The following is a 22,241-nucleotide window of genomic DNA, read 5'->3' as shown; positions in this document are numbered from 1 at the left end:
CTTGAAAAGAAAATAATAAGAAGAGGTATTTGGTAACAATTTAGAGCTGGCAGATTTCTTTTAACCATCTCTGAAATGGTGCAATGTGATTAAAAATAAATGTACATGCACACAAAGAGGCCTTTTTTTGAGGTAAACTAAAAGTGATTAAATAATCTGATGCGGTGTTAAAATCTGGAGAAGAGCATTAAAAAAAATAAAGGCAGCAACAAAACAAAACCAAAACCCCATGGAAAAAAGCACAAAGCTCCAAATCCTTTCTCATAAAAGATCTTTCCCCTTGAGACTTCAAGGCACATCTGATTATTTCACTGGCAAACCCAAGATTTAACCACTCAGAGCTCTCACTGGAGAGGTTTTAACCACACTCCATTTTCTCTGCAGCCTGATGCAGCTTTCTGCTGCATTTCAGGGTGTAACAGCCAATACTCAGAGGAAAGGCAGAAACAGGCAGATGGCTCCTCAATTAAATGGGTTAGCAGGGAGGAAAACCATCTTTCCATTTGTGGAACAGTCACATTTCACTGCAAAAACCTTGAGACAGAATCCTATTAATGTCATTTTTAGAGCCTCTCCCCACCACATAGCCATAACTTTAGATTTTAAATGCCAAGAACTGTTGTAATCATTCCTTGGGATTTTTATTTTTTTCCCCATCTTTTTTTTTTTTTTTTTTGGTTTTTTGGTTTTTTGGTTTTTTTTAGCACTATTAAATCTGAACATATGACTAACTACAAATCCCTGGTCTGAAGGTGGTGTGGTTCTAATTCTAGACTTCATGCCACTTTCTTTGCTCTCAAACAGAGTGGCCAAGGACCAGCAACGAGCACAGAATTCCAGTTCAAGCAACTCAGTTCATCCCAGAGTTCAATTAAGAGCAACTCTCATGTAGAAACACAACATAAACTCTCAATCACTGACACAGGGAATAACATGGAGACAAAAAGGCAGCTTGGATCAGCCAGGTGCAGCTGCCTCGATGGAAACGGAGGAGAAACAGGGAAAACACTGGGCTTCTTCTGGACAACATACCTTAGTGAGCACAGGATTGAAAATAAGAGTCCTAAAATAGGCTGTGCTCCATATTTTAATAGAGACAGTGCAATTTCATCTAGCCTAATGAATGAAAGAGGGTGCTCAGTGTTAGGGAAACCAATCCAGAAGCTGGGAGAAAGCTAAAGAGGTGTGGTTTGGTGGTGCACGTACAGCCTCACAGTTAAGACATCTGGTTTCATTGGTTAGTGTTCCTTGGAAGATTTCATGGACCCACGTCAGATCAGGCTTGTCTCCTTCTTCACTCTCAATGCTGCCATTCTGGAGCTTCCCATTCTGCTTCTCCTGCTTTTTCTCCTCTTGCAGTAAGTCAGCAATAGTGTTCAGTAGGTAGTTTAGGAATTCGTGTGCATCCTGCTGCATGTAATTATCAAATAATTCTGGAAAGGAAGAGAGGGAGGAGAATGAACAGTGACAGACCCTTCCCAACACCAGGTCACTGTGGATTTTTCTCTTCTCTCCCCTGTTACACAGCTCTGGTGGCACTGCTGAGTTTGGGAAGAACTGCACTTTGTTGTTCTCTCAATGATTATCTTCAGGTTGCAAGAAACAAACAGCTAAAAAATACCATTAAGGAAACTTAGTTTGGCCACTTCTCAGAACTGAAGAAAACCGTGATTGGTTTGGGGTTTTTTGCAGTGTTTTTCTTATTTTCTTTGGAGAGGGAGAGAAATAAAGAAATTCAGATGCATTGGCTTGGGCCACTGGTTCATGAAATCCAGCACCAAGGGGCAAAAATCCCCTACTGGAAGTCTGTTATCTTTTCAAGTTCAAGCTGAGAGGATAAATCAACAGCCAGAACTTTTCCTTACCAAACAGCCCTGGGAAATAAGCACCAGTTCTGATCCTACAGAATTTATCCTACCACAAATGCGAGAGAACAGGCTGTGAGTGGCTGGGTCTCCTGTGAGAGTTCATGAGAGCCTGGAGCAATGACCTGGAGTGTGCTTTGCTCCTCCAGAGAACACCGTGCCAGTGTGGAATATCTGAACACGTGCAAGAAACATCCAGAAACACAGATACTGAGATAAGGACAAGCTCACAGGACAAACAGGGAAGTGGTGAACATCACACCACAAAAATCTTCAAGAAACCTGTTAAAACTCCACAATTCAGACCCCAAAAGAAATGTGAATTCAACATCTTACATCCTTAAAAATGCATTAAAAAGAATTTATGCATTTACCATTTTCTTTCCTCAAGCGGGAAATAAATTTCTTGGGTGGGATGACTCCCACCTTCTTCTTTTGTGTGGCAATACTGTTGAAGAGATCAGAGAGGCAGGTCAGGAGGCTTTCCTTCTTTCGAGGCTGCACCTTGTATGCCAAAACTTTTTCCCGAAATGGCCGACAAAAATAAAGTGCCTGTAAGACTGAGTTGCAGTAGCAGGTATTGCCGAACTGGTCAAAAAAAAAAACAAAAACAGAACAGAAGGAAAACAAAGGGCTTTGGATTAGAACTGTCAAAAAGGAATGATAGGAAGAGAGTTCATGAAGAATGTCACACAGTGAAACTGGAGGTGTCACTTGGGAGAGCTTGTTTACTGGGGTATACTGGTGGGAATGGGGGGAAATGCTGGTGGGAATGGGGGGAAACGCTGGTGGGAATGGGGGGAAACGCTGGTGGGAATGGGGGGAATGCTGGTGGGAATGGGGGGAAACGCTGGTGGGAATGGGGGGAAATGCTGGTGGGAATGGGGGGAAATGCTGGTGGGAATGGGGGGAATGCTGGTGGGAATGGGGGGAAATGCTGGTGGGAATGGGGGGAAATGCTGGTGGGAATGGGGGGAATGCTGAGCTTTGTGCCAGCAAGGGAAGGGAGAGGAGCCAACACTCACAGGATACTGGGAATACACAGAAAAAGCAATTAAGGGTTCAGCAAAGAATCAAAATTTGTGCAGACACAGCACTACTCATCATCCTGAGAGGGGAGAAACTGCTGGGGAGAGGTACCAATGACACTAACTAACTAACTAAATAATGAATTTCACAGAATATTTTAAGTTGGAAGGGACTCCCAAGCATCACTGAATGCAACTCTTTAAATGAACAATCCATACAGGGATCAAACTCACATTCCTGGCATTACCAACACCCTGCTCTGACCACCTGAGCCAATCCCAGTGGCAGAACGTATTATAAATTCATAATCAAATCAATATTTCCTGCTCACAATGGAATATTTTGAGCAGCACATGATGCAGGGCCATGCACAGAGCAGCTGGTTTGCATCTGGCCTGTGTGAAGGCAGGGTCAGGGCACAGATAAGGCTGAGCAAGGAGGGACACCAGGATATCAGCTTATCACCCACAACAACATACCAGGGCTTCAGAGCTGCTGCTCTGCAATTTACTGTGCTGTTACTTCAAAAAAGGGACACAGATTCTGCAGCTGCCAGTCCCCGGATATTCTGGTAACTACGTTCTGCACCCCAAGAGCACATATTTGAAATAAACCAAAAAAACATAAAAATCTCTACAGGGCAGACTGGTTTTAAGTGATAACACTGAGACATGGCCACTGCTCACCCAAGTTTGGTGAGATTACTGCAGCAGAATGGTTTCAAGCTAAAAATCACTTTGACTGAAACAGAAAATTAACTCAGCTCAAAAGGTCACAGATTATAGCCACAGTAACATTGATTTACACCATATGCAAACAACAGGGAATAACAGTTAAAACTTCCTGACACGAGGAAAATAAATATGGAAACTAAACAAACACATGAATTAGGATAAAGAATCACTCACATGCTTGTTAGTGACCTAGAAAAACAAAGAAGCATCATGCTAAATAAATCTGCACACAACACAAAATAGGCATCCAAAGTCTAAAGGCTTATTTGAAGATTGGAGCTCCTTAAAATGAAAACTGAGATGAAATTCTGGAATGACACTATTGTTCTATGCCTCTCAGGCTTTAGTAAATACAAACTATTTTAACAGCTTCCCACATATTCTGCAGTGGCTTTAGACACAGTTTAACAGAGTCAGGTTGCTTTAGCTCACTGATCCAAAAATTAAATAATTATTCACCTCAAAGTTTTGTCCTCCATTGCCCACCTAATTGTATTTGCAGTGAAATCACACATTTAAGTGATGCTGAAGCCATGAAACTGCCCTCTTTAAAATGCTCCAATTAATTCCAAATCATGAAAGAACCAGAATGGAAACACCACCCTCAAGAAACCAGTTGCAAAAAATGAAGCACAACAGTGTTAGTCATGTTTTGTCCTTCAAAACACAGAATGGATGGGGTTCTAATAATTCTGGTTATTTTTAGGAAGCTGTTTTTCCTCCTCACACCATTCAGTGCCCTGCTATTTCTGGTACAATTCCATTTTTGCCATTATGGTGCAAACCTCAGCAGCTTTGGAATGGCCACCAACAGCCTGCTTAGGGAACAGAATTCTGTGTGTTTGGATAGCTGAGTGTCTGAAATATAAACTGCTAGAAACCCACACCAAGTCAATTAACTGGGTCTCTAATGAGCTCAATAAATACCACTTAGCTGGCCTTACTTGGTGTGTGAAGAGATGGAGCATCTCCCAGCTTTCAACACAACTTTGACCATCAGCACACAAAAATAATTCTGTTTCTAGTGAGCTCTGCCCAAATTGCATTTTCCCATCATAAACAGGATGCAACAGAACCACTGCTGCTCTGAACTAACCAGGATCAACATCCTCTGCACAGTTAATGCAGGCACACAACTCTGCTGCCCCACAGTGCCTAGCCCTGCAAAAATTCTGATTTTTGGAGGGTTCATGGCTATATAAGGCTGCCAAAAATCCACAAGGAGTATTACTACATGAAGGAATAATCCATCCAGTCCATGTCATTCATCTCCTGCACAAAACTTCCACTCCTCCCACGAGAGGAGTGTTTTTAGAAAAGTAACACATTTTCATTTTAAAACCTCCCCTGCACTGCAGCATCAGTGGAAAATCTTCTCTGCAACAGCATATGAACAACAGAAACACGTTATTATTTCAAATTTTCCAGCTAAATATTAAAATCCTAGAATTAGACATGCACCAGAGGAGGAAGGGTTCTCTCACAGACTTCACAAGAAATCAATTTATTTTCCTGTATTTCAGATGAAATGGTCTCTTGGTTAATAACCACACTGCAGGATGTGGTGTCTGTGCTCAGTCCCACTCTAAGTGAGAAGTTCTCATCAATCAAGTTCTCAGAGAGTCCTGTTAAGCTCCAAATTAGGATGTGAATGTTTTAAGCATAGAAAATTCACTTACATTGACCAAGCCAAAATAATGCTCATTCACAGGGAACTGCTCAGGACCAATCTCTTTCTCCAAAGCAGAGGCATTGGCGCCCTACAAAAAACAATATTTATGTTAGAAAAAATATAAATTTCCTAAAAAACCCCCCAAAGCTTAGGTAATAATTTACTTCCATTGAAAATCAGTATTTTGTGTTTGCTGTGCTCTTCAGGATTAAATGAATATGATGCTTTATTATCATAAATGTACCAAGGTTTCATTTAAAATCTCAACTCCATCAGTCAAATTAGTTACCCGACCTAACAGAAAGGTTTTCTGCATTTGAGTTTAATTGGAAATTACCACAATCAACTGTTCTCACTTAAAACACCAGGCTGGCCACAATGATCTAGAAACAGCAACTTAATTCAGTCAAGAATGCACTCTAAATAGAAAGAAACTTATCCTGTATTTTTATAGCTGGATTTTGCAAAATACTACAGAGAAGTGAAGTTTTTGATTACAAACCCCCAGAAGAATGGAAAGAAGAGTTTTATCACATCTCAGATCACCTGAAAGTGCTTTGGCTTAGCTACCTTTAATTTCCAGGTGATGTATGAAGCTCACAGTGCATTTTGACACGTCCTTGAGTTTCCAGCAGTACAATGGGAATGGAATTTGCTGGTTTAGATACAACTGAAAAACACCACTGCTATTATTTGGCACAAAAAGCAACAACTAAAGCATTCCTATGCTTTATTTTTAATTTTAACTTGGTCCACTTTATATTCTAACTGATTTCTTCATCTCTTTCCATTTTCAATCCACCAACACCTTACAGATGGGAATATCCATATATAATAATAATATATATTTTACCTTCCCTTATTCCTCTCCACCTTGTTTTTTTATGTTTCTTGCCGATCCTCCAACAATCCTGAGCTCCTCTGATGCAGAATCCAAACACTTTGGATTCCTAATTCTGTTTCAAATGCCCAAGTCACTCCAACTCTAACCCTGACCAAACAGAAATCTTTCTGCACAGGTGAGTCACCTTCAGACACCTCAGAAAAACATTAAACCAAACATTACAGTCCAGCAAAACTCAATTAATTTATTCCCCTGAAGCTACCAATGCTTTTTAATCGCTGAGCAAACATTTCCATCATCTCCCTATTAATATAAACCACAAGTAGAGACTGTAAGGACAGCTCCATCCAGATTGTCTTTAACAGAAAATTTCCTAAAAAAAAAACCAGGAGAGAAACCAAGAAATAATCTGGTTTAACAGTTGCAGCTGGATATCCCCCATCAGATTTACAGTGAGCTACATTTCTCAAAACAGATAAAACCAGGCAGGCTCAGAACTGGGTACTCCATACCCCACAAAACATTCCCAGGGTGCTGACAGATTTACAAGCAGAGCTCTGCTCAAGCAGCAATCACACACAACATTTTTGAGGCATCAGTACCAGTTCAGGCAGCTCCTTTCATTTATTTCCTTGCAGCCATTCCCTGCATCCAAGGAGCTCTTTTAAATCCAATATCTCCCCCCGCAAAAAACCCAAACCAAACCTAAAAAACCACAGGAGAACCATCAGCAGGGAGGATGTGCTGACAGGGATCTCTCCAATTCCACTGCTCTGATCAACATTGCCTTTGGGAAAGGGTTTCATTGGAGATGATCATCAAAATTCTATGGAAATGCACAAGAGGTGAAAATTCCAGAATTTTCACACTGGAAAGCAGAACCAGCTCCTGCTGAGGATGTTTTGCTCTTCCATGCTGCATGTTTGGAGATTAGGAAAAGAGGATTTGTAAATCTTGTGAGTTTGTGAAGTTCAATTTCAATTTCTCTGCAGTTTCCTTGCCTCTCCACCACGATCTTCAATATTTTATTATGGAAGCACTGGAGAAAAGCCCATTAAAGGAGATACCAAACCTCACAGAACTAGTGAAACCTGACTTGGAAAGCAATACATGGATAAATATCTGAACAAATAAATAAAACCGTAAGAACTGTAATTTTTAATAAAAGTATGATACAAAGAATTAAATAACCTACCATAAATCAGGGTTGTCAAGCCACCAACTTTTATCCATTTAATGTGACAGGTTACAGGAGAGTTTTTTTCCAAGTGTTTGCTTGTATTTATTGCCCAAACTTTGTAAATTTGGGTAAATTAACTGCAGAGGTAGATTAAAAAATTAAGGTTTCCTTAATAAATTAGATTATATTTAATGTATTATTTAGAGTTCATGCTTCATCCCTGGAAGTGTTCAAGGCCAGGCTGGAGCAATCTGGGATAGTGGAAGGTGTTCCTGCCCATGGAATGGGATGAGCTTTAAGGTCCCTTCCAACCCAAATCGTTCAGGGATTCTGTGATGATTCTAAAGTTTGTTGCCAGAGAATATTCTAAATTCATTAAATCATTAAAAAAAAAAAAAAAAGAACAGGACTCAAAGCACGAGTGGGAGGAATCTAAAAAAAAAAATAAAATCACAGATTAGTCATAAATAGTTCTGAAGATGCAAACTTGCAAATTAAACAGTGAAAAAACTCCAGGAAACACAATGCCCAGCATTCCATGGAAAAATCATCCCCCGGAGGAATCATCCCACAGATGATTCACATGGAGTCAATGTCCAGGAGAACTGCACTAAACAAGGACATGGGGGGCAAATCCACTTGGTCTCGGTCACGTTTTGGGGTAAGGTCCAGAACTCAGTCAAAGTCCAGCCCCTCCCAGTCAGGGATCTTTGCAACTCAATTAACAATCAGCAAATTAACCCAGTGCAGATGAAATCTGGTCCAGCCTGAGCCGTTCCCTGCTGCAATGTGGATTTGTTGTCACACTGACAGGTCACACATCTTTTCCCACCCCAGCCAAAAGATTTTTCCATCTGCTACAGATCACAGGAATATCTCCTCACAAGAAACAATCCACACTTCATCATTTTGGAGATATAAAAGTCACATCTTGTCTAGAATTAAAAATCTAACCAAAGTGGTAAGGGTCCATAATTATTTTATTATTTAGGGAATTAAGAAATGCACATTATTTGGGGTGCCATAGCCAGTGTGTTCTGCATCTTGTGGTACCTTGCACACCTAAAACCATATGAAAATCATCACAGTTTTGCTAAACTATGTCACATATTGTGGGAGCAACAAGAAATACCATAAAAAATCCCTCATCCACAGCAATTGAGCTTGCTTAGCATAGAACAGCTGAGCAAACACTAAAAACTAAAATCCAGCTGAATATAAAGATTAATGCAGAGGATTAGAACTGACTTCTCACTGCTAGTGCAAGGCAAATAAATGAATGTTTTAACAACCCCAGAAGTACATCCTTGACTTCTGTGAGGTGCAAGGAAATGCTCTCAAGGAACTCTTTGGCTGCTCTGCTTCAGGACCATCAAACTCAGCCCTGAGAGCAGGAATAAACCCAGATTTATATAAGACACAATTTTCCCTCATTTAAACTTCTCCCCATTTAACTGTGTGGTAATAATGATTTGCTTACACAAGGAAATGTGAATTTAGTGCTCTCATAGTGGTGGGGGAGGTGACAACAGGAGTTTCTGCACTTGTAAGCAGGATTTTCCATTTTCTGGAAATTCAAGAATTGACTGGGACTTCAAGTGTTGTCTCAGAGCTCCCTTTTCTGTTCACACCCCACTCACTGAACTGGCTGTGCTTCCACAGTTTTGGAATTATCAGCCAAACAGGAAAATGAAAAACTGCCTGGCCCATCTCAATTATCACCACCTTAGCAGGAATACACACAGCTAAACATGGCCAAGAAAACTCCCAAAAAACAACAATAAAATATTTCCTGTCATAGCTGCAGTCACTTTATTTTAGGCATATCAGCTAATTAAAAGAAGAGTCTATCCAAGAACATTTGTGCTCACTGAAAAGACAAAGAACACTCTTTAAAAAAATCTTATATACCAAATATTAAAGTGTCAAACAACAGCACAGGGAATTGTTAATATTCAAGTTTTCCTCACTTTTTCATACCAACACAGTGAGGGATATCACACCAATATCTTGATTTAAATTTGTAGGAAGAGGCTGGATGTGGCACTCAGTGCTCTGGGCTGGTGACAAGGTGGGAATTGCCAAGTTGGACTCCATGATCCTGGAGGTCTTTTCCAACCTACATGATTCTGGGACTCTATTCCATGCTCAGAGCTGGATGAGAACAGAGAAAATAGCATTGGGGTAAACTAATATTTACCCAGAGAACACACAAGGCGAGGTTTGTTGAATTTTTGAAAGAAAAGGGATGTGAAAAGAGCAGTTTCAAACCCTCTTACCTGAGGGAGCTGTCTAACCAAACCACACTGAGGCAATGATCCCAACAGTATTCCTGAAATTTTAACTTAAAATAAAATGACCAATCAGAACCAGAAGAGAGATCTATCAACTCTTCCAGCTTGTAAGCTCTGAGTGATTTTTGCTCAGTAGAGAAGTCTTAAAGATTTATTTCCAGTTCAATGCATCAAGCAAGTGGAATAAAGAGTAGCAGACTTCTTTTTCTTAGCCAGTGGTAACTCACTGCAGCACCAAAAGGAGATACAGAGAAGGATAATTAGGCATTACTGATACTTTTTAGGAAAAAAAAATCCTATTCCTGCAAAGAAAATCAGTGTTTTGCATAGCCTAGATACAATTGATTTCAGAAACTGGAAATGTATCAAATTTCCAGGTGACCTTAAACTTCCTGCATTTGTAATTATTCTTACAGACAAAAGGTTCATAGGTTACATTCATTTATCTGACAGGAATCAGAGGAGTGCTCAGTTTTCTCTGTATTATATTTAATTAGCTTTACGGTAGAAATTGCAATTAGGCTCCAACTTGAAGAGTTTTGGTGAAGCTTAAGTAATTAAGAACAACCCCACAGCTCAGAAGGGGAGAATTCCACATTTCCAGCATCCTCCTGGCTCCTGCTTCAAGTTACAACCTCTTCCCTTTTTGGCAATGTGAGTTTTACAAAGTTGCAGTGAAATCCTGATCCACCTCAAACCTTGGCTGAGAATTACTGGGCTGTTACTACAGACTACCCAATTTTTTACCCTGAACTAACATTTTCCCACTTGGCTGAAATCCACATTTCCATTCCCAAATATCTGCTTTCTGCTGCTCTGGAGGTAAGTCTGCACATGTGAGGATGGTTAGAAAAGCAGAAAGAAGAGTGTGAGGACATCTGAGTATGGAGCAGCTGCTGCTGCAGGGGGGGAAAAAAAAATAGAAGGAACCAAAATCAGCACAACTCAGGGTCAGGATCCTCACTGTTATTCTGAGCTCTTGTCAAAATAATCAGGTCAAGGCTGTGCTGCTGCTCAGCAGTGAGCACTGGAGCTGGAAAATGAGGGAAAAACCCAAAAAACAAAGAAAGAGTCATGATTGGGGAGATGTCACTGCCCTGAGAGGTCTTGGTATTTACCTCTGACAGGTTCTGAGGGGCTCTAATGACACAGGTTTTGAATTGTCAGTGGGTTTAGAACCATTCCATAGCCAATACTAGCTCAATATAATGACAAAAAGTAATCAAGATTTCATTGGTGCCACTGACAGACACAGAAATTCAGAAAGACTTGTCAAACAAATGCTTCATGAGGTCTTAATTTATGGTTTTTAACAGGGATGAAGCAGCTGCTTAAAGTACAAGGGAATTAGCTAAAATGGTGAAGTCCTTTCAATCTTTTCAAAAATACAACTACAAACTCAGTTTGGTCTTTTTTCAATACTGAAAATCTACAAGAAATGTTTCTATTTTTTAAAATTAAAGTTTGCTGTGGTTATTTTGGGCACTCCACTCCTTTAGATGGACACAGATAAATATACACACCCCAACAGATGCTCCATTTACAGTCCATTTGTGGACAGTGGCAGATTGTCAGAAGAGAACTTTTAAAATCTGGATGTGTCTCCCAAAATTACAGAAAAATTTCTATCTATTCACTGTATTTTGTTGAAACTGTAGTTTTCTGTGCTTGCCACCACCCTTCAGCTGCTTTAGGCCCATCTAAAACACACCCAAGACCAATTAACTCCATTAGCTCACTTTTAACAATCAGTTAATTTAAAGCCCTCTCCATTCTGCCCATGCAAACGGGAAGATTCAGCCTTTCTTTAAGGATAATTACTATTATTTTAGCTCAGTACAAAATATTAATTTCCACATTACCTGATTTTTATGCATTTCTCTCTTGCAATTACTCTAATTCAGTTCAAATGAAGGAATTAAAGGCTCAGGGTATCTCTAACCTTCCACTGCAGCTGGATGCACACCCAGGAGTAAAAACCTGATGAAATAAAATCCCTGAGGATATTCTGGGTTGGACTTCACACCATCCCAACTCCTGGACTGGAACCAGCTGATTCCCAAAGAGCACCTGCCTGCAAAACACACTTCCCTTAAAGAAACACAAAAGAGGGGAAAATACAGGATTTCAGTGTCCAGAACATGCCTGGTGCACAAGTTTTGCTCTCTAATGACTCATTTGGCAGTTTCCTTTCAGCAAATGAGAGTAGGAGAAGATTTAGCCTTTAAACCAAACTGGGAAGCAGCTTTCAGGTTGTGCAGAAAGGCTCTAAGGGACATCAGTGCAGCACTCCAGATTAGAGGAGCTGCTTAAATCCACTGCTGAGGGTTGTTATAAGAGTGAATAAACAAATCAAAACAAAAAAAGGGGTGGAGGGGGAAAGAACAAGTAGGCCAAGCCAGAGCTACTTAAAACCTTTCAGGAAAGAAATCTGCATGAGCTGATGCAGAAGTCTGCCTGCACTTGCTGTATTTGCAGAGATAATAGTTCCAGCTTCAAGACTATTAAAATTACCCTGGGGGGAAGTGGAAATGGAGCAGATTGGGGCTGCAAGTTTATAGAACACACTGTCATGGTTTTCTAAACACGGATTAGATGTTGTTTTCCCCATCCTTTAAAACTCCTTGGCTGTGGAGCACTGAAGTCAGATAAAAGGAGTTGTCAGCTCGGGGTTTGAAAGGATCCCTTTTCATGGATCTGGGAAGGCTGTCTGTGTTCCAGGCATAACAAATTACTGTAAATTGAGCCTTGGGTTGCAGCACTTTGCCTGCATAAGCACTCCAAACAAACTGATAATCCTGAAAGGAGCAGTGGCACAGACTGTCCAAGGCTCCACGCTTCCGAATGCCACGGCATCTTCTTCCAGGAAAGGCTGTGCCCATTTCCAGCAGGAAGGAAAGCTCACAGAGCACCCTGCCTGCTGCCATGTCACCCAGAGAAACTCCAAACGCTCTATTTCTCAGTGACTTTACTCCTATGGAGCCTTAATTGGAGTGGTTTTAAATCAATGCATGCAGAGTGCTTTGTAAACTCCTCCAAGCATGTTTATTCCACCAGGAGCTGGTCCTGCAAGGTCCACAGGATCCACACCTCCCAAAGGCAAAGCAGGGCCACGCTCCTGTGAAAGCCTCTCATTTTATGTTCTTCCAGTGACACAGCAAAGCTGGGCTCTGGTGAAGAGAGCATGTGGAAAGGATGCTGGAGGAAGGGCAGGAAATACAGAACCACTGCTTAGAGCTGACCTTTGTCAGCAGCTCATTCCCCTGCTCAGCCACTGCCTCCCACATCACCACTGCTCCCAGTCCATCCCAGTCCATCCCAGCCTCCTCAGCCACTGCCTCCCACATCACCACTGCTCCCAGTCCATCCCAGTCCATCCCAGCCTCCTCAGCCACTGCCTCCCACATCACCACTGCTCCCAGTCCATCCCAGTCCATCCCAGCCTCCTCAGCCACTGCCTCCCACATCACCACTGCTCCCAGTCCATCCCAGTCCATCCCAGTCTCCTCAGTCACTGCCTCCCACATCACCACTGCTCCCAGTCCATCCCAGTCTCCTCAGTCACTGCCTCCCACATCACCACTGCTCCCAGTCCATCCCAGTCTCCTCAGTCACTGCCTCGCACATCACCACTGCTCCCAGTCCATCCCAGTCTCCTCAGTCACTGCCTCCCACATCACCACTGCTCCCAGTCCATCCCAGTCTCCTCAGTCACTGCCTCCCACATCACCACTGCTCCCAGTCCACCCCTCCGATTTCTCCACCCACAAGACTCCTCCCGACCTTGGGTTTCTCCCACTGACCCAGTAACACACACAGGAGTGGAGGCTTTGCCAGGACAGCTCTCAGGGACCTGCAGCTCTCTGGGACTCAAGAGAACAAACACAAACAGCTCCCAGCTGTGCAAGGCCCAGTGTATACCAGCATTGTTCTTTTGTGATCTGGCAGTGAGATTTTATCAGGAGCCTCACACATCAAAAAGTGCAGGGACAACGCTGTGGGACAGTGAGGAACTGGATGTTGAAGGAAGGTGAAGAATTTAGAAATAGGTTTATACTTCATTTATAAGTAGGTTTATGTTTCATTTATAATTAGGTTGTAACTTTGGACATTATACAGGCACAGAGCAGTAAAATTCAGCTGTGGGGCCAATCAATGGGTCTGAATGGGGAAATATATTCACAACTCAGTGTGTGAGAGGTTAAGTGGATAAATCATGGAATAGTTTAGGTTGAAAGGGACCTTAGAGCTCATCCACTGCCATGGCAGGGACACCTTCCACCACCCCAGACTGCTCCAAGCCTCATCCAACCTGGCCTTGGACACTTCCAGGGATCCAGGGGCAGCCACAGCTTCTCTGGGCACCCTGTGCCAGTGCTTTACCAACCTCAATGGAAAAATGTCCTTCCTTTCTAGTCTAAATGAACCCACTTTTAGTTTAAAGCCATTCCCTCTTGCCCTTTCATAACAAAGTTGATCCCCATCTGTTTTACAAGCCAACTTTAAGTATCCACTACAAAATGAGCTGAAAATATAAAATACAACATAGAAACAAACCATAATGATCTAGTGCTGTCCTTTACTTTGGCAGCAAGTGCAGGAATCCCCCAAACTGACATCTGCTGGAGCAAGCACTGGAAGCCATTTCTTTTTTAATAGAAAGCCATTTCTTTTTTAATAGCAACAAGACAGTGAGTGATGTGCATGTAAACAGATGAATCCAAGGCAATAAAAGCATTTGCTCTAAATCCTGATTAAAGAACCAAACAACAGAGATTCAATAACATAGAGCACATCTTGAACAAGCTACATTCTGTTATTTTAGCATCCTTCCCCAGGTATTCACACTTCATGTTTAAATGGTAGCAGCTCTGAAGTGCTCTAATATAATCAGATATTTTGAACAAATGAACCATGGAATGCCCAGTTTCCTCAACACAGTTGGGATCTCTCATGATCTCTCATTTTCCTGAGGACAATTAAAGCATGACATTTTAAAAGTTTATAGACAGTCAAAGCAGACATCAGAACAGCACAAAAGCTCATTTCTGTGTTCAGGACTTCTGTAAAATCCTAAAGCTCGTTCCAAGGGAACTTTGTGTGTGGTCCACCTGAACTGCAGCCTGGCTTTGCTTCCAGCCCCAAATCTGCAGCAACAAAGCCCCATCACACACAGCATTAAACCAGAACACAACATGTGGGAAAACCTTGAAGTGACCTCCTCCCTGCTTTCCAAAGAGTTATGTATTTCTTTCTCCCCTAAAACAATTATTCTCAGGCTGGGTTTTAAGTTCAAAGATGAATATTTTGTTTCTTTCATCTTAACAAGTCAGTCAAGAAGCAGAGCATTGCAGGAGACAGAAATCTGCTTCATCAGCTCTAATTCCACCCTCCCTTCTTCCAGTGATAAAAATAAATGCTATAAATGTTAATTCCCTGATAAAGCCAAACCAAAGTCCTATAGCTACAGGTGGCACCAGGGAGGTGACATTACACACCAGGGACACCACAGGCCTGCTTGAGCTGCCTAGTGTAAATTATTCAGGTGGCAAATGGAAACGTGGGACTTACAAATGCTGCAGCCACCTCCCCTCCAGCACTGAAGTCAATAATTATGTCCTGATTCAGAGTATGTAAGACTACCCCCAATTTATGGCCTGGATTGGAATTCTTCAGGCATATCCTACCGGTTTAACAAACTATTAGACATCAGTCTTGAGGAAGTTGCCTACAAAGTAACAATATTCTGCTCACAGCTTACCACAGACTCCTCACAAGCCGCCAGAGAGGAAAATCCCAGCTCTGGGCTTTGCACCTTGCTCCTTTCTCAAGTTCGGGTCTCCTTTTCCAAAGCTCTGTCAATGCAACAAAATCCTCAAGTTCTGACTCAAGAACTCAGTTCCACAACTGTCTCAGAGCACAGAAAACACATCTCAGGTCAGAGGATGCAGCCAGACCCATGGAGTTCTGCTCTCCCCAGCCAAGAGAGGATTCCCACCGCTTCACCCCAGACCCACATAGCCCACTTCCAACACTTCTGAAACAACAACTGTCGATTTTTTTAACGCAAAAATGCCTCAGCAGAACTCTCTGTTGCCATTTCCATCAATCCTGCAGTTGCCTGCAAACAGAAGGAAAAATCCCCAAAGCCCACAGCAAAGGGAAGGGCTGGGACACAAAAGTGGTGGCAGGAAAGCAGAGTTGGGGCAGCAGCTCCTGGCCATGGCTGTGTTTTCCATGTGAAAGCAGCCTCCCCAAGCAGTGAATCACATCCAGATAAACAACCCCTGCTCCCTCCCAGCTCCCAGTCCTGGCCAGGCTGGAGCTGCCACTGAATGTGATGAAATCCTGGAAAAAGGATGAGAAAATGCCACCAGCCTGAGGCACAGCAAAGCTGATCCACGCTGAAACATGGGGAAGTTATTTTAAAGAGAGGGAGATGATTCAAATTCAACCTCATTACTGGCTGCTAATGAGTTCAGGCTCAGAACTGAATTTTTAAAGATATATTGGAAAGGAATGGAGTGGCTGAGAAGCAAAGGAACAGAAGTCCCTGTGATGCTGAGAATTCTGACAATGTCACAAACCTGGGTTTCACTTTTCCAGCCTGAAGCACAAGTGATGACTGGAAATGTTGGTAAAAAAAATGCATCTTTTACTAAAAAAATATGTCAAGTCCTGTACAATCAGTACACATTAGCATAATCCTGAAGAAAGCAGTTCCCAAAGGGACTTTGTTCATGTATTTCAATGATTTTATAAAGAAGGCTCAGGTTTTTCCATATACCTTTATGATAGACCAAACACTATTTTTACTTGCTGGACATGCAAATAAACTGATCCAGTTTTACAATACAGCACCCAGACTTTAATTTCCAGGGCTAGGGGAGGGAATAAATGCTAATATTGACAGGAAGTTTAGCCAAGCTACACATGCACCTAAAACACTGATGTTGACAGATGCCACAGCATTTGATTAAACAACTAATTAAGAAATCTGAAAGCCACTTTCATGCAATTATTTAGTGCTACCAGCACTGCTCTACAATTTGTGCACAGAACTGAAACAGCAAATTCTCCACTTGAAACACAGTGGGGAGAATTTGCCTCTTCAGAGCTGCAACACAAAAAAGTTTTTTGGAAAAAACATCCCTGGAACTTCAAGAGGGGTAGTGGGAGGCTACAAGCACCTGCCCAGCTTCCATCCAGCATCCCAATCAAAATCCAGGCAAGCACAGGAGCAAAAATACAAAAATCCCAGTGGAATGTGCTCAAGTCTGGCTGCACAGTCCCAGGGACATGCTCTGCCTTCCATCTGCCCTCTCAAGCTGAGGCTCAGTCAGCTGCTCTCAGGAATGCATCCAAAATATTCCATGGATTGAGTCAATCCCTTGCCTCTGGGGTGCAGAACTCCACAGCAAAGCTGTGACTCACCTCTCATGGCCTTAGTCTCACCTGTGTCTGTGATGGGCAATTAAAAAATACAAATTATGCAGGGAAAAAAAAAAAACATTTAGTGAGGTTAGGGAAGGATAAAGACTTCCAATGAGGGCTCCACGGGCAGGGATTTGAAAAGAAAAGATTAATGTCTCTTGGTAGGGGTGTTAAACTGCAAATATCCAGTTTGCATTGGGTTCAGTTCAGCTGTGCCTGGAGTTAAACTAGGAATCAGGACCTGCATGGAAAAGTAGGAAAATCCTTTTCCACACAGGTGAAAACAGAGCCAGAAAATTGGTGTGCAACAGTCCCCACTGAGACTGCAGGAAGGAGATGGAAACCTGTCCTTGGAGCAATGAAAACGTGGGATTATGAAAACCAAACTGCTCAAAGTGGGCACCCCCAGCCTGATCCTCTGCTGGATTTGGGAATTCCAGCCCCTGCTGGAGTTCAGGGTGAGGGAACACCTCCCAGAAAGTTCTCTGTGCAGTTTTTGGTGTTTCACTGGCGGGCTGCGATATTTCACTGTGAGTCAGCTGCGCTCCAGCGCCGGCCCAGCCACTTGCTGGGCTCTATTTACACAGCAGCGTAACTTCATTAAAAATTCTGCATAATCATGCAATTACCAGCCTGCCTCTTTCCCTGGCAGCAGGGACGGTCCCTGATACACGCATGCACGTGGAGCGTTTGCAGAGCTTTGATAAACGAGTAGAACGAGCTTTAAAATGAACTCAGTTATCACAACAACCGACTACGACCCGGGCACAAAGCCAGTTAATGCTCGATAATTCCTTTCCTCTCCGAAAGGCAGCACCCATCAGCCCGAAAAACATTGCCAGGACACAGGCGGCAGCAGACACACCCACCGGGAGCGCCGAGTTCGCGTTTCTGCCGAGCCTCCAACACCCTTCCCATCGGGATTTCAGCCCGATTATCCCAAATCCCTGCGTGCCCCGGGCAGGCTGGCCCCCGCGCTCAGCCCGGCCGCGGCTCCCTTCGCTCCCCTCGCCCTTCCCCGGCACAGCCGCTCCGCTACGACCCCTCAGACAGCCGGTGCCGGCGCCGGGGCCTCCCGCACCGATGGGTCTGAGCCACTTCTGCTGCTCGCACGGCGCCGGGCGCGCCCTCCACGCCGCTCAGCGCGGGGCACAAGGCCGGCAGCCCCTGAGGAGAGGCCGTGCGGGGCCGGGCGGCCGCCGGGGCTCTCACCATGGTACAGACGGCGGCGAGTCTCCGCACCGTCACCAGCGCCTCCATCCGCCCCCGGCCGCCGCCATCTTGGGCCGCGACTGACAGCGCCAGCTGCGCACCCGCTAACGGGCCCGGCCTGTGCGCCGCCGAAAGGGCGCCGCCCGCACCGCGCAACCAACGTTCCTACGCGATCTCGGTCCGGGGTGAACGGGATCGGGATCGGATCGGAATGGGATGGAAATGGGAACGGGAACTGGAGGGGAAAGAGACTGGGATGGAAACGGGACCGGGATCAGGAATGGGAATGGGATCGGGAACGCGATGGGAACGGGAATGGGTACGGGAATGGGAACGGGACCGAGGGGTGGGATTGCCACCGGGATGGGAACGGGATCGGGATCGGGATCGGGATCGGGATCCGGGTCGGGAATAGGAACGGAACGGGATCGGGAATCGGATGGCAAAGGGACTGGGATGGGAACGGGACCGGGAAGGGAGCGGGATCAAGAAACAGGAGTGGGATCGGGATAAGGATGGGGAACGGGAACGGGATCAGGATGGGGAACAGGGTGCCCAGAGCAGCTGTGGCTGCCCCTGGATCCCTGGCAGTGCCCAAGGCCAGGCTGGAGCAGCCTGGGACAGTGGGAGGTGTCCCTGGCGTAGCAGGGGTGACACTGGGTGATTTCCCAACCCTTAGCATTATGTGAGTCTGTGATTCCATCATCCTTGTGGGCCCCTTCACAGTGAGGATATTCCCTGATTCCCAGGGCTCAGGCAGGAGGCTGGTGGCCCCACTGGGATGGGCAGGGTCTCTGGTGACACTGGATGAAGGCACTGTCCCCACAGGGACGGGGCTGGGAACTGGGAGATGTCACCAAAACCCCACCCCAGAGCACCAAAACCCCTCAGAGGTGCCCAGTGGAATTCTGTGATTCCCAAGACTCCTTCCAGTGGCTATGGGACACCCATCACTGAGATCTTGTGGTGGAGTGGGACAGTGGTGCTGCCCCAGTGCTGTTCCACACCACACATCCCTGCTCCAGGGGGTGACTAAAAGGCTTTTCGGGAGCTCTGTGCTGTGAATGACAACAGTGTCCACTGTAAATCCGGTGGGAGAAGAAACGGGAAACGTTCCTGAGACACCACAGAGCTCGTCCTGCAGTGCACACTGAAAGCAAACACATCTCAGAAGAAACAGCCCTTGGGAAACAGAGAGGAATGGGCAGAAATTTGGGATGTGGCTGATCCTGACCCAGACTTGTATCCAGCCTGAAGGCTTCCAGCCCCTCCTGATTACCCAGAGCTGATGGTGAGGGCACTGGGAGCTCCCTGCTCACAATCCCAGCAGTGCCAGGGCTGTCTCCACACTCCAGCCCTGACCTTGTGGGAATATCTGTGGGGAAGGAAGAGCGGTTCAGTTTCCAAAGCAGAAACTTTTTTATGAGGCCAGGATGTTTCCATTCTATTTGAGCTGCTCGCCTGCAGCGATGTTCTCGTACACATGTTGGACTTCCCACGTCATCTACTACAGGCTCCCCAAGGACAGGCTTCAGGAACACAAAACCCCCAATCTTAAAAAATATCCCAAAAGTGAAAAGGGCCACGTACATCTTACAGAGCTGCCATGAATGGCAGTGCTTTAAAATTAGGGACAGGAAATGCAGAAGTTGTGGAATCTGTACAGTGTTTGACCAGAATGAAGTATGTATTTGAATGTTCATCTCTCTTACATCCCAAAATAGAACTGAAAATGATTTATCACAGCTGTTGCAGCAGCATCTGAGGACATTTCCTTGCCCTTTGGCCTCAGGATCAGAACAGCTTGGTGCTGAGTAGAATTACAGGGCTAAAATCGTGGTCTCGTCCCCAGATGTCTTCAGAGGTCACTGCTGGAGCATAGAGATGCACTTTAAATTCATTTAAACTCAGCAAGGTGGAATTCTGAGTACACAGTCCGAGGTTGGTTCCTCGAGCACACCACACTCATTTCTGCTCCTTTCTTATCTCCTCCTCTTTTGCCTTTCCCAGCTTTGAGGTACTCAGTTACTGGGATAAGAAAGGTGGTTCAAATACAATTTTTTTTGAGTGCAGGGTGAGAAGTGACCTTTGGGGCCCAAGTTTGTAACAGAGAGGGGCAGAGAGAGCTGCAGGGATCAATTCTTGTTGGTTGGAGTCAATTCAGGGGTGTGTGCATGAGCTACCAGCCACGAGTTTTGTCTCAGCATCTGCCACAGCCCCTGGCATTTCCCCGCAGCCACATTTCCCATTTCTGCTCTGAAAAGAGCCCTGTTCCTCTTTCAAGGCCCCCTAACATCAATATATCCTTTGAAAGATTGTACCAGAGGCAAATGTAATGGTTACAAGTCAACTTCTGGAGGGAAAATCATTTCTGCTAGAGCTAGGCAGGAGGAGAAACTTTTTCCCAACATGGTGGAATCTTAGCAAGGTCTCTCTGGCTCTGCTCATCTCTTACTCCTTTTGTGCAATTCATGAGGAATAATTACAACCAGTTTTAAAGCACTCTGGCATAGTCCTGTGACAGGCACTATGGTCATGGCAAATATTTTTTAGCAAGCTTCATCTCTGAAGATGTGTAGGAGGGCCAACAACAATATAAATAGAAAATCTTCTAACAAACAGAGCCAAAAACAACATAGGCCAGTAAATAAATTTGTAAAAAATTTGGTGTGGAAATAACAATATCTGTGCACCATGCAAAGGCACAGATCTTTGCACGAGCAACCCAAGGGCTGGCAAAGTGAAACCTCCAGAACCATCCAAATGTTCCCAAAGTCACTCTCAGTTTTGCAAACATTCCCCCTCCAATTTAAGCTATTGTTTTTCCAAGAGAATTTGAATTTAAAACATGGGTTTCTTAGCTAAATATAAGTCCATTGTGCACAAACAATGAATATCTCCTTTAAAAACAATTGTCATTCCACATGCCAAGGGTTATACAATCTCAAAGAGTGTGAATCCTTCTGCTTGGCTTCATTCGTGAAAAGTCTGCTCTGGCAATCTAGAAAATCAGATAAGGACCATGTTTGAAAATCTCTGGGTCTGATTCTGTATTTTACTTGAATCCTTTCAGAATTAAAGACTCGAAGTTAAAAGGAGGGAGGAGCTTGAGAGAAGATGGAAAACTCTGTGAGAATGCATTGGTTTTTTTTATTTGTACTAAAAGTCCTTCTCTGTGCACAGAGATTCCTGCATGGGGTGGAATGAACTTTGGGAAGAAGCACAAGAAGCCTGGGCTGGTGCAGTAGAAATTAATGTTGAACCATATTAGCAAAGGAACTCGAACTCCACTGCTCTGCTTCCAACACATAGCCTAAAACTGCTTTCACATTTGTTTTAAGCAACCAGAAGCCCTCAGAGCTGCCAAAAGCAGCAGTTCAACATTTCCTCCAGCACTGCTGTCTCATTCCTGCCCCCACACATGCCCTGTCCTGTGTCAGCACCAGATCCAGCCCTCCAAACACATGGAACAGCTTCCCTGTCCCTCCTCATGCAGCAGCTGCTCCCTGCCTGTGCTTGGGACTCCTGATTTTTGAGTGCCACATCCAAGCTCAGCATCATTTGAGCAGAGTTTGCATTCTTTTTGTCTGCTTCACATTCATCCAGACCAAAGCTCACCCTCCATGTGCCTCTGACTCCTTTTTGTGTTGTTCCGTTGGTTACCCAAAACGTTTTTGGGTTTTTTTCCCAGTTGAATGTGCCTCCCTCTTGGAGAAAGCCAGCAGAGCTGTTTTCTTTTAGGAATGTCTTTGCTCGAATGTTCTTCATGGTCTTTCTGAGCTTATCTGGCTTTTTTTTTCCTGGGCTGGAGCTCTTCTGGCCACCTAGGAGCTGACAGATCTATGACTGGTTTTGGAGGAGGACTATTGTGATGAATGTTTTTATATTACTCACTAACATATGTTTTTAATAGCAAATGGTAACAAAGGTTCCAGCACTCCAAGAGGCAGACAGTGACTTACTGCTGCTAACTAATC

The 22,241-nt window shown here is 44.1% G+C and overlaps 1 protein-coding gene across 1 annotated transcript in view; it reads right to left on the bottom strand.

Moving 5' to 3' along the window:
* LOC134050204 (ubiquitin carboxyl-terminal hydrolase 12-like) overlaps window positions 1-18,333 on the bottom strand; it is a 28,498-nt gene extending 10,165 nt beyond the window's left edge. The window contains exons 1-4 of the mRNA XM_062503123.1: window positions 18,265-18,333; window positions 5,308-5,388; window positions 2,240-2,453; window positions 1,207-1,433 (exon numbers count right to left, since the gene is read on the bottom strand). Coding sequence (XP_062359107.1) covers window positions 1,207-1,433; window positions 2,240-2,453; window positions 5,308-5,388; window positions 18,265-18,312 — 570 coding nt within the window. The 5' untranslated portion in view covers window positions 18,313-18,333. The remainder of the gene's footprint in view (window positions 1-1,206; window positions 1,434-2,239; window positions 2,454-5,307; window positions 5,389-18,264) is intronic.
* Between the last annotated feature and the right edge of the window lie 3,908 nt (window positions 18,334-22,241).

The sequence above is a fragment of the Cinclus cinclus genome, chromosome 15 (assembly GCF_963662255.1).
Source record: "Cinclus cinclus chromosome 15, bCinCin1.1, whole genome shotgun sequence".
NCBI classification, from domain to species: domain Eukaryota; kingdom Metazoa; phylum Chordata; class Aves; order Passeriformes; family Cinclidae; genus Cinclus; species Cinclus cinclus.
The sequence above is the reverse complement of the archived record's forward strand: the minus strand, read 5'-3'. Positions and strand labels throughout refer to the sequence as shown.